At 36.8% G+C, this 13,114-nt stretch overlaps 1 protein-coding gene across 5 annotated transcripts in view; it reads left to right on the top strand.

The window, feature by feature from the left end:
* The window catches only part of LOC105466107 (golgi integral membrane protein 4), an 85,009-nt gene extending 78,668 nt beyond the window's left edge, over positions 1-6,341 (top strand). The window contains exons 13-14 of one of the 5 annotated variants that reach the window (XM_011715059.2): positions 4,144-4,224; positions 4,552-6,341. In XM_011715059.2, coding sequence (XP_011713361.2) covers positions 4,144-4,224; positions 4,552-4,698 — 228 coding nt within the window. In that variant the 3' untranslated portion in view covers positions 4,699-6,341. The remainder of the gene's footprint in view (positions 1-4,143; positions 4,225-4,551) is intronic. The other 4 variants (XM_024788035.2, XM_024788034.2, XM_011715053.2 and 1 more) reach the window with 4 other exon arrangements.
* The last annotated feature ends 6,773 nt before the right edge of the window (positions 6,342-13,114 follow it).

Here is a 13,114-nt window from a genome sequence, read left to right as displayed (position 1 = left end):
AGCAGGATGCTAAGAGGGCCAGTTGTGGGAGACATAATCTGTATGTCTACACTATAAAAGAATAACATTTGGCTTCTGCTTATTATTCTAGGCATATTTTAAAGATCAGTTAGAACCTCCATATCATTTTGTTCCTTTTCATTACCAAGAAGCCTTACTTAAAGGCATTACTGCATTACTGCCTTTAAGATGAGTTTACATTGCTTTTGCCCCAAATATCAGTAATATATTACTACAATAATAATGTGTGTCTAACTAAGAGTCTGTTCTCTATATGTCTAGAAGGTTACAGCATTTTCATTTGTGGGTTCCCTAAAGAGTGGTTGAAATCAGTGGTCTCTAAATAAGATTATATTGACAACTGGTAAACAAGCTAAATTTTCTATAGCCTATCTCCAGAGACTAACGAGATAACCTAGCATCCGTTGTTACTCAAGGAAATAGTTCTTTGTCTTTGCTGTGAATAAGGATCACCTTGAGTTTGTGGCATATACAGATTTTGGACCAGGCCCTTACCCTTGAGATTTTGATCTTATCTGTTATGGAACCTAGGAAGCAGAGTTCTTCATAAGTGCCCCTTCACCCACCCGCCACCAGCTGATTCTGATGGCTCAGGATCATACTGTTTGGAGAAATAGTCCTAGGGCAGACAGTTGTGGATGGCATTTGGGAAGTCTGAAACTCCTATCTGTGTATATATGCCCATTTGCTAAAGACTTTCTAACCAAAGTCTTAAAAGGGTGCATGACTCCCCAACCACACATACATACAGGAAATTAAGGATCATTGAATTTTCACCCAATGCTTTCATTTTACATGTAAGAAACTTGGGTTTCAGAGGGGTTAATTAAAAATTTGAAGGTTGCATAGCTTTTATATATTGCTGGAAACATGATTAGAGCTCACCTAGGTCTGATTTTAAAGGCTACCATAATTAAGTGTACCATGCACAGTAACTATATAGTTGATATGGGGAAGTTCTTTATAGAAATAAGTGAATATAGACAGAATGATGGAAATAGAAAGTGACCATTTTTTTGTAACCCCTAATTGAAGCAAATGATCTAAGCAACAGTCATCAGTGAATGATGTCACTAGATGAACAGAGGTCAGGGAACTTCACCATGAAGGGATCAGGCTGTTACCAACTGAGCTCACTGGCCAACCTTAGCATTACTAAAAGTGGGACAAATAAATGTGTGTGTCTCCTGATGTGATTAAAAAAATAGGAAATGTACACCATCACCTCGGAAATACCCTTGTTTTTAAAATCGAACCTGAGTTCCTTCAAACTTTTATGCTAACATCCATTTATAGGAAATGTTGGGACTAGAGAAATGAGTTAAGTGATATAAAGAAGCAGATAAATTCAGAATGTGGGTCATTTTACAGGACTGCAAATCCATAGCAGTAGGGAAAAAAGAGGGGAGTGAGTCCCGTGTTATTGTGCTGTTCCTTTAAATCATGATTAGAACAAACCAACTGTAAACAGACATTAAGACAATCATAAAAATGTAAGTGTGGATGAGACATCAGATGCTACTATGGAATTATTTTATCAGGTGTGATAATCACATTATGATTATGTAAGTTTATTGTTTTTAGATATATATATATATACTGTGATATGTGAGGGTGAAATTACATGACATCTAGAATTTTTAAGAATAATTCACTGTAAAAAATAGAAAAGTGATAGATGATGCAGGTGTAGCAATATTGAGATAGCTTTTGAACATTGGTGGTGGCTGTAAGGGGTTTATTGAATAATTTTCTTTGTTTGCATGTGCCTGAAGATTTTCATAACCAAAACGATTGACCTTATGATTTATACAGTTAGAAATGCTGCAAAGCCAAGGCTTTAGTCAAGGTCTTTCTCACTCCATAGTATGTGTTAGGAGTTGGCAGACTACAGGCTGCAGCCTAGTTCGTAAGTGAAGTTTTATTGGAACACAAACGTGTCTGTTTACATATTGTCTATAGTTTTTTGTTTTCTTTTTTTGTGTGTGTGTGTGCTAAATAGAGTGGTCAAGTTGTATTGTTGTGAGAGAGATCTTATGGCCCAGAAAGCCTAAATATTTACTATCTGGCCCTTCACACAAAAAGTTTGCTGATCCCTGATTTAGATATTCTTCCTACCATACGGCATAGACTCAAGGCTGTTTTTTCCCCCACTCTCAACTGCAACATTTTAATGTTTATAAATAATACATTTTCATTATTAAGGCTGTAGAAGACGTGTCTTTGTTAATCAAAATTAACAGGGACACTTCAGCAATTTAATGACGTTTCAATTAGACCTTAAGACAGCCTGAAGTAAGTGCTTCATTGTTTTCATCCCAATGTCTTGTGGAATGTTACTATGAGGTTCTATGACTATGGGCACAGGCGATGTTATGGACCACTGATAGAAACGTAGGGTGAGACAAGATAGGTGTCTTTAGCTCGTTCCACCAGGAAATATGAATACAATAGATACTCAGTGCCTTTGTCCTCAAAATGTATTTCTTTGGTACCAGGTTAGTTTAGGGGGTGTGAGTTAAACAGGCGCTGGACTGGTTAGAAGAGATTCACAAATGTTTGGCTCTGCCTAGGGTATCTTTAGAGAGTCACCTTTGTAGGCTCTCGACAGGCCAAGTTTTGTCCAAAGCTCTTCTGCTGCAATCCATTCTTGTCTCACCTGAGCTGCACACATTCAGGCAGCACATAATTTGTTTCTCTTGAATTACAGCATCTGTATACTTTTCTTCCTTTGTTCATTCCTTAGATTTTTCAACAGCCTCCTCCACTCCCCCCACCAAAATATGTGATTTTTGTGTTATTCAAGGATCTCATGCTCTGATCCTGGAAGAGATGGGACTTTCTTTGGTATTAGGAGACTGCATTATACTTAACTGATGTTCAGCAGTTTTTTTGAAATGTATTCAAGTGACTTAAACATTTTGGCATATGTATAGTTTTCAAAATAGTTAACAAGTTAGAAAATGCCCTACCCTGTTTTTCTGTGAGATATGATCATTAAATAGAGACTATTTAGCACAAATATTTGGATGCTTGCTTTAGTTTACGTTTTGAGATAAATATTGGGATCATGTATACAGTGATAATAGTGCACATAAAGGAAAACTACTTAAAACAGAAAGGTTGTATTAGAACACTAAAGAGAGAGGAATTTTTGAGGCAGGTCAATAAATGATTTCATAAGGAAATTGAAATGATTGTATTTTATTTTCTAGATATTTTAGCCAGAGAAATATATTCTTAAGTATAGAATATATACATAAAATTTCTGCTACATTGTATGTAGGCAGTGGTGTCTACTTTTTGTGCCTTTACAGAGGATTTACAGAGGCTGCGGGTTGGACAAGCTTGATCTAGATAGTGACTTGAATAAGACAGGCAGTTCCTGCCTCCATAGAACTTACATTGTGTCACAGCTCTCAGATTTCTACAGTTCTCCCATATGGAGAAATGGGAATTTTAATTTTATTATTTTATTTTTGGGAAGACAGGGTCTTGCCCTGTCACCGAGGCTGTTGTGCAGTGGCACAAACATAGCTTACTGCAACTTTGACCTCCAGAGCTCAAGTGATCCTCTGCCTCAGCCTCCTGCATAGCTGAGACTACAGGCGTGCACCACTATGCCCAGCTAATTTTATAATTTTTTTTTTTTTTTTTTTTTGTAGAGACAGGGTCTCACTTTGTTTTCCAGGACTCAAATTCCTGGGCTCAAGTGATCTCTTGCCTCAGTCCCACAAAGTGCTGGGATTAAAGGTGTGAGCCACCACGCCTGGCCAGAATTTTTTGTTTTAAAAGCTAAATTTCTTCAGGTGTTTTATATTTGGAATTTTAACCATTATTCAAATAAATCAAAAATTCAGACACAAAAGTCCTACATTCAGGATCAATCACATTGATTTTTGTAATAGGTGTATTATACATTTCTTCACACCTAGTAGATAAATCCTTGACATATTTTTTCAGTTGTATATTTAGTTTAGTTTTGCTTCTGCTATTTTGAATGAACTTTTTGGAAATCAAAATATATTATTGCAAGTGTTTAAGTGATAACAGTGTCAAAATATATTATTGCAAGTGCCTAAAAGACTAAAGTGTTTAAATGATACCTGTGGTTTGTTTTAGGTTCAGGAAGATTTGACTGAAGAGAAAAAAAGGGAACTGGAGCATAATGCTGAAGAGACTTATGGTGAAAATGATGAAAATGTATGTCTCGGATACATATTTCTATTGAGCACTTGAGTGTTTGTGGGTGTGCATGTGTATAGGAGAGATACATGTATTTGGGATAGGTACCAGTGGGTAATGGTGCCTCTGAGTTACCACTGAATTTAACAGGCCCACCTGAAATTAGGAAAAGTTGTGACAACATGAAAAGTAGGAGAGACAGCAGTCCTGTTGCTTATATACCATTTTTTCTTCCTTGTTTTTTTCCTCCAAAAATGAGTAACTTTTCATCCTGTTTTTAGAGAGAATTATTTATCACTAACTCTACACTATCTCTTAGTTTTTCTTTTTTCTTTTAATTTTAAGGCTGATGATAAAAATGATGGAGAAGAGCAAGAAGTTCGAGATGACAACCGCCCCAAGGGCCGAGAGGAACACTACGAGGAGGAAGAAGAGGAGGAAGAAGACGGGGCTGCAGTTGCTGAGAAATCGCATGGAAGAGCTGAAATGTAGCTGTGCCCAGTTTCTAGACAATGCTCAGCCAACGGATTCTTTTCAAGCTGCTCAAACATAAATCTGCCTACTGAACTCTAGGATATTTAATTACAAAAATTAAGAACTTAGACTTTTTAAAAACTTTTGTATTAGAAATACACATACATTTATATGAATATATTTTGATAACGTAGGTCTAGAGCTTCTTTTATATTCAAGCTAAACATGAAAAAGAAGAAAAACAATAAGGTAAACCTGAGCCCCCATGTCCCAATTTTTTTAATAGATTATGTGATGATGGAAAGGTCATTGATTTTGTATATGTTTCAGCGTGTTACCTTTCTGGCTTCCAGTTTCCAGGTGTTCTTTGCCTTTGATAAAATACAGGATTTAAGAACAGAGAGTACTGCAAAATGCCATGCAAACTTTAAAGAGAATGGCCCGTTTACTAATTGCTGCCCTTCTGATGTCTTTATGTATAGTTCTGATAGAATTTTCACCAGTCTGTGTATCTCTGGAGTGAGATCTGTGTGCAAAGTGACATACAATTGGAAAGCCATTTTTGTTGTAAAGACATTGTTTTTCCGACTTTTCCGATGAGTTAGAAAAATGTTTGTCATTGCTTTAAAATCATAGCTGTTCTGCTTAAGAGGAATTGAATTTAAAAATGAGAGAGTATTAAAACTCACGTGGCAGTATCCTGGTGTTAATCAGATATTGCAGTGTTCAAACGAGGTATGGACACATCAACATATTCACCTTTTTGAAGGACTAGTGACTTGTTTAAAAACTAGTGAGTGTTTGTGTGTTTTGTTTTCTATGTGAGCACCCATTCTCAATTTTTTTTTTTTTTTCTGAAGCCTTTGATTGATATTCTTGTTTCAGTATCTGGTTCCCTACAAGTAAAATATATTTCCTCTTTAAGCTCTGTGCCTCAATATGCAATCACTTTGATAATAAATATGAATATGAAGACATACCAAACTGCAAATAGGATTATTTTTGAAAACTATATGGTGAAACATGTGGTGATATGATAGACTCTTATGATTTTTCTGTTTGCTGGGATTGGGTCTGCTTTTTGTCTATGTGTAAGGCATTTTAATGATTGTGAATATAATAGATTCCTTAAAATAAGAAAATTAAAAATCAGAAACTTCCCTTGGAGTAGAGACATTTCAGTTGCAAGTATAAAGATTTTTAAATATATAGCACTAAGTTATATAATTCATATGTGTGTGGTTTTGTATTAATACTCAAAATTAATAAAAACAAATTTCATTTTCTACCATTATTGTATGAATGTAATTTTATTTTTTAATAACCACACTCATAGATGGTTTTGATTGTTCCAGTTGAGTGATTGTGTATGTATGCATAGGAATGTGTTGTTCAGATGTACTTTGTATTTCCAATAATCAGAAATCTTACCTTTATGTATAAAAACCCATTATGTAATGTAAAATGTATAATATTGTACATAATATTCAGAATACAATTATTTTGGTAAATTAGGTTGTATTTTTAATGTCCCAGTTGCAGTATTTAATTATTTGAACCATACTGAAAGTTGGTAGTAGTCAATAAAGCTAAAAAAAGGTGGCAAATCTTTTAAACTATGTGGTTTCTTACTAGTTTATGACCTTCTAGCATTCTTCAGTTCTTTTTCATAAAAATAAAAATTTTAAGAGATGCCAATATAAATTAATGAATTATAAAGTGCCTTTTCCCACCTGCTTCTGTTTTCTGTATCTTTCTCTACTTTGATTGGCATGTTATTTTTCCCCCTTTTTCTAAAGAAAGAGCTAAAGATGTTTATTTTATTTGAGCTGATTCTGAGGGAAGAAAAAAGAGGGGCAGAAAGCATGAGAGTGTCATGTGCATGCACACACACAAAATAAACAAAAAACTATTAAATCCCCCTAGGAAAGCAACAATCACAAACCCTTCTACTCTCTGTATGACACCAAGTTACAGGACCATTCTAACAAATGTCTAGAGGAGAACTAATCAGCCTGAGCTGATCTACATTAATGAAGTGACAAGAAATAAAACATCACCTGTATTTATCCTGCCAATTAGTCTGTGATTTTGGTACAACCAGTAAATCAAAGGATTTGGTACCAGGAATATAGTCGGGGTTGGGGGTGGGGGTTGTTGGGGGAAGGCACGTTTATTAGCAATGAGTATAACTGGGCACAACAAAACTAGTACACATGCAATGACTGGTTATTTGCAAGAGTGATTTGGAAGAGATCTAGGAGTAAGAGCATAATCTTAGCCACATGTGCCAGTGACTGACTTTTACAAAGGAAAACTATTGATGTGTATTGAATACCTTCATAGTCTAAGAAGTATGCGAATAGGATCCACTTTAATCCCCACAGTATTCTGTAAGTTTAATGGAATCCCCTTCTCACAACTGAAGAACCTTGTCTTCCAAAGCACTTAACATTTAACTTCTTTTAATGCTTAGTTTTGTTTTTAGTTCTATTACATTGTGGTACATCTATACTATGGCATCTTACACAGCCATTAAAAAGAGTGAGTTAATTCTATTTCTGAATCACCTTCTGTGGCTTCCGTTTTACTGTCTTTTCCTAGTTTTTTTCCTAGCATACTGACTACATTCTCCATCTTTTTTTATAGGTTCCTCTTCTTATGCCTGCTCTTTCAATATTAGTGCTCCTCAGGTTTTGTACTAGAGGTATTTTTTCTGTTTAATCCTCTTCCCATCCGTTGTTATACAAATGTCTTGAATCTATTTCCTTAGCCTAGCTTTCTGTGTCCCATCCTATGTAAAATTTGTAAGTTTCAAAACTGAATTTGCCTTGTTAAAACCTGCTTCTCTTTCTAGGCTTTCTGTCTCAACTCATGATGTTTCCCTAAACAAAAACATGAAGTTTGTCCTTGATTCTGTCTCCTCTCCTTTTGACCGCTCTCAAAATATCCTCAGATTTGCCCACCTCCATACTCACTATTTTGGTTCAGACCCCTGTTATCTTTTACATGGACTGATATAACTGTTCCCTAACTCATTTCTTCATTTACTCTCTATTGCCAATCCCTAAAATCTGTACCAGCGTGATTTTTCTAAGGATATCACACCTACCCTGTTATAAAATTTAACAAATTGCTATTGCTCATAGGAAAAAATCCAAACTAATTAACATAACCTACATAATTCTTTATGATCTGGCCCCATCTTATCACTTCTAATACTGAATCATAATAAATGTGATTCATCTTTGTCAAGCACATTCCTCTCCTATTGTCTTGGTGTCTGACCTTAACCCATGTGTGGATGGAAACTTGACTTTTGCAGAGCTGGTAATACTATCCCGTCTCCTTGGACAAAGTGCTTGATAGAGGACAGGCACTTGACCTAAAATACATCAATTCGATTCCTTCCCTGGAATTTTTTGTTGGAAGGCCATCCCTCCATGGCGTTTCTATGCAGCTTGTGACAGCTTTTATCCTACACTGTGTTTTCAATGATACATGCACAGCAAAAAGCCTTGGAAGCTAGAGACAGTATCTCCTTCCAGGTCAGAGGGCAGATTTGTTTCTTGACTGGAGTAATAAAGATGATGTCTTCCTTTAGGAAAAAGTTTAGACAGGTTTGACAACAGCTTCTTTGTAAAATGAGGGTTTTCTAAGATCAGGGATCCTCAGCTCTGACAGAAGCCCACTGTGTGTGCAACATCCACTTGGGCTGCTCCACATTGACCTCATGACACCTGGAGACTCAGGGGAACTGACGTGAACATGAAGCTCACGACTGCTGCTGGATCATGAGAAATGGAGTCCTTTATCTCTGACCCAACAGTGTAGTTCCTTCTGCCAACATCCATGAAACTGTAGCAGGCAAACTTGTTGTAAGGTAGATGAAATCTCATAGTAGTTTTACTACTGTGTAATGAATTCAGGGCTCCTCGTGTTCATTTACTTTGTTGTGTGGAAAAAAATTGTTTATAAAAGTAGAGAACAAATTTAACCTATAAAGAGATGCAAAAGTCAGAGGCAGAGTTGAAGAGACGGTTGTGGCATTTTTTCCAGTCCCTATATCTTGCCATCCTTGAGGCCAACCAAGTCTCTTTACAGGTTAGTTAATGATCTAATAAAATCTACTTTTTCACTTGACCTAGTTGCATTCTGTCACTTGCCACCTGAAGATTTTTGACTAATTACCTCAATTACATTGAATTCCTTTAAATCATCATGTTCTCTTATATCATGGTATATTTGCCACCTATCCTCCCCAGAAACACTGTTCAACCCTTATTGGCTCTCCTCTCCTTTGCCTGGCTGGTTGCTTTGGGTCTCATCTTAGACACCAATTCCTCTGGGAAGAGTCTACCTCCCACTCATCTGACTCCTAAGTCTGGGATGCATACCCTTCTGTTCTATAGCACCCATGTTATCCATATCATATCACATTGCATGGAAGTGGTCTATACATTTGTCTATACTCTCTTTGACATGTATGTTCTGAGAGTAGAGTCCATATTTCTCTTCTCATTGTTGCATCCCAAGCACTGGCATATAGTAAATTTTCAACGAATATTTTTTAAATTGATAGAGTCCTCATCTGTAAAAAGGAAATATTATTTCAAGACTATATGACACATATTAATAAATGGCAGAGCTAGGAATTCTTCCCAACTCAATCTGATTCCACTGTTAATTTCAAATATATCAAGGATTGTTTAGATCATTGTCCATTGTCACATTCTGAGTTTCGTATGTTAAATTCTGCAATAACAAGTACTAAGAGGGTCGAAAAATGAATGAAGTCTCAGCCACAGGCTCTGGAGGAAGAACCAAGAAACTGGAATTACTTGATCTAAGAAAGCGATAGAGGAAGAAATAACATTGTATGTCTGTCTTCATTGAAGCATCAACTGTAGCATAAAGAATTTCTTGAGAAATAGGTGAATGAATCCGTGAAATCTAGAGAGGTTTTCAGATTAGAATATATTGAATAATTAATTATGATCGCTAAGAGGCCTGCCTAAGCTGAGGAATAGGTGCTATACTCCGTGACACATTCTGTGGGTCTTGTGACTGTGATGGGAGGGCCAGTTGTTATGGTGGAATAGGATATGTGCTCATCCACTGGTTGGCCTTTCGTCTCCACACTATCACTTCTGCCCCTCATTTGTAGCAGGTCCTGTAACCACAGGAGTGGACCAAAACCTGAGCTGAATCAATCTTTGTACCCCATCTTCTAGACCATAGTGATTGATGGAGGAAAGCAAGCATGTTCCAAAGTAGCCCTTTAATTTCTCAGTCTGAGATTTCTGTACTGAGGCTGAATAAGAGAAATGCTGTCTAGATGCTTTGGAGATGGAGTGAAACACATACACAAGGAGATTGCAGGAGTCATAGTCCTCGTCACGTGGAGAAAACCAAGTTTCAGTAAAAAAAAGAATGATGCCGATACATTAAAAAGGAGTAGCAGTGGAGGGGAGGAGGAGACGGGAGAGGGCAGGAAAAGGAGTCAGAGAAAGGTGCAAAGAAAGTAAAGGGTGTTCAAATTCCCATGTTCCACCTTCCTTTGATTTTATTTGCCAACAAATCTCCCTCCCCTTTATATCTTAACTAGTTAGAGGATCTTAAACTGGTCAAACTAAAGAAAACTGACTGACTTCAGCATTATATATTTTATGAAGCAGAACAATATTAGTGTGACAAAGGAAATATTTGATTAACGTCTAGTCCTTTGGCCCCCAGGGTAGTAAGTTTTAATAAATAATGACATGGTTTGTTTTTTTAAAAAACCAATCTTTTTTCTTCTTGGATCTGTCTTTGAGGCACAGAGGATCTGTGATAAAAGCTTAAGGATTATCGTAACGAAGTTATGAGTACTCTTGTATCCCCATTGTTTTCGTCTACATCAAAAAGTGGCAAACTTTTTCTGTAAAAGGCAAACAGTGAATATCTTAGTTTTTTTCAGGCCATAAAGCCTTTTTTGAAATTACTTGGTTCTGCCTTTGTACTGTGAAAGCAGTCAGAAACAATACATAAAGGAATGAGCATGGCTGTGTTCCAGTAAAACTTTATTTACATAAGCAGAAAGCAGGTCAGATTTGGTCTTCAGGCTGTAAACACCTGGTCTATATGGTCCAAATATTTGTTGTAAAAACAATTATTTCTATAGATAATAGAAGATTTTGAGATCATCAGCTGTTAAGGCTTTCTGGTTCTTTGTTATAATTCCTTCTATTTTAAATTGGCAAGCACGCAACATCGTTTTTGTTGCTACATTTGTACACTATTTTAAGTAATTGGAAACGAAATCCTTTTGTCCTTTACCATCTTGGCTGACCTTGTTCACCCCATTCCCTGTATGTTACTAATGGAGCTTGAAATTAAGTGTCATTTCTGTTTATCTGTTATTAACACATACATAGCGTGTCTCATAAAGTACATATCTTTTAAGGAACTGGTTCATTGGAACATGGGCTTGTACCAGATGAGATGACATCTTTTGATCTGGTGTGTCCTTTCTTCTTTCACAGTTTAAAGTATGGATACAAATTATAATTAATACATTAAATTCAAATTTGTGTTCTTAGCTCCGAGTGTTTTGGGTTCTGTGGGTATCTAATTCCTGTTAAGTTTATATACCCTAGTAGAATTAGACTCTATTTCATAGAGTCAAAATACATTTTGTATTCCGTGAAACCTGGTCAATTATCTTCTGTAATGGTTTTAAAATTTGTTCACAAAATCTTTGATAGTCTTCCCTTCAAGACACAGAGCTTAGTTCCCTTTCCCTTGAGTGTAGGCTAGACTTAGTTTCTGGCTTCAAACAAATAAAATTGAAGGAAAGTGACCATGTATGACGCAGAGATTCAGTCATAAAAGCCAATTTAGTTTCCTCCATGTTATCTCTGTTGGATCACTGGCTCTGAAGGAAGCCAGCTACCATGTCATAAGGCTATTCAAACAGCCTTGTAATGTGACCTTCATTCATGTGGCAAGGAATTGAGGCCTTTGGCCAACAGCCTGTGAGGAGCTGAGGCTTCCTGCCAACAGCCATGAGTGAGCGTGGAGCAGATCCTCCAACCCCAGTCAAGCCTTCAGATGACTGCAACAGGACTGCAATCACTTTAGAAACCCTGGGCCAGAACCACCCAGATAAGTTATCCTAGACTTCTGGCTCACACAAACTATGTGAAAATGAATGTTTATTCTTTTAGGTTTGGGACTAATTGGTTACACAACAATAGATAACTAATACATCTTCTAGGCAGAGTTTATGACTCAAAAGGGAGAGGTCAGGGGTAAAGATGATCTGCAGCTGCATGGTGTTACTGGGCAGCTAGCCAGCTGCTCTGCTGGAAGACAGGTTTCGATGTGTTGGTGAGGGAAGATGGAATTCAGCTTAATGAGCTGAATAAATTTAAGCCAATTTATATGTTCAAAATTATTAGATAATATTTTGGCAGATATTAGTAATCTTTCAACCTTGGCTACAGACCTGGAGAGTTTTAAAATAATGATGCCTGGATCCCATTCCCAGAGACACCGAATTAATTGCTCTGTGTTGAAGTCTGAGCATCAGGATTTTTAAATTTCCCTAGGTGATTTTAATGCGCAGCCAAGATTGAGAACTACTGCTTTGTAAGTTAGGAGTTGGAAAGAATAACCTTCCCGCCTCAACATTTCTCTACCAGATGGCAAATTACAATGAAAGCAAGTCTCAGACCAAATCTGCAAAGAAAATATTTACAGGCAAGTCAAAACAGACATCTAAACTTTTCTGAAGGCCCAATGAAATTATAGTTCCCAATCCTTTCAGGCATTTTAGACAGGCATCAGCCATGAAGGATTAGCTCAGGACAAATCCTATAATATTTCAGGAACAGAATTCTGTTAAACCTCTAGTTATATCCTGTGCCCAAGCCTTCCCTAAAGAGGCATATGTTCTTCTGCAATGGCTGTTGGAGTAATCACATCCTCATACCTCTTGGTCAGAGGGTAGAGGTGCCTATACCATACTTCCTACAACTCATTCACATATTTTGAACACTATTTTCTCAGTAAAAAGAAGTCTTTAATATCCATAGTGTTGGCCGGCAAAACACTTAATGCTGAATTGCGATAAAGATAGTGGAAGCATTTACGGTAGCAGCCTTCAGAATGTGGACTTCGATGACAGCACCAGTTTCCCAACCCTGGCTGTGTATTACATTTTTTAAAAAGACCTCCAGACCCCACCCCAGTCTAATTAAATCAGAAGCTCTGAGAGCAGAGCTTGACATTAATATTTTTTAAAAGCTTCTCAACAAATTATGATTGATAGGGATAATAGTCATGAGAAGATTGGGACTCTGAAGGGCTAGAACACACGGGAATTTTTTGGGGTAGTAAAACTGTGTTTGGGTTGTGGGGGTGGTTGTATGAATCTATACATGTATTAAAA

Source organism: Macaca nemestrina, chromosome 2 (assembly GCF_043159975.1).
Source record: "Macaca nemestrina isolate mMacNem1 chromosome 2, mMacNem.hap1, whole genome shotgun sequence".
Classification (NCBI taxonomy): Eukaryota; Metazoa; Chordata; class Mammalia; order Primates; family Cercopithecidae; genus Macaca; species Macaca nemestrina.
The sequence above is the reverse complement of the archived record's forward strand: the minus strand, read 5'-3'. Positions and strand labels throughout refer to the sequence as shown.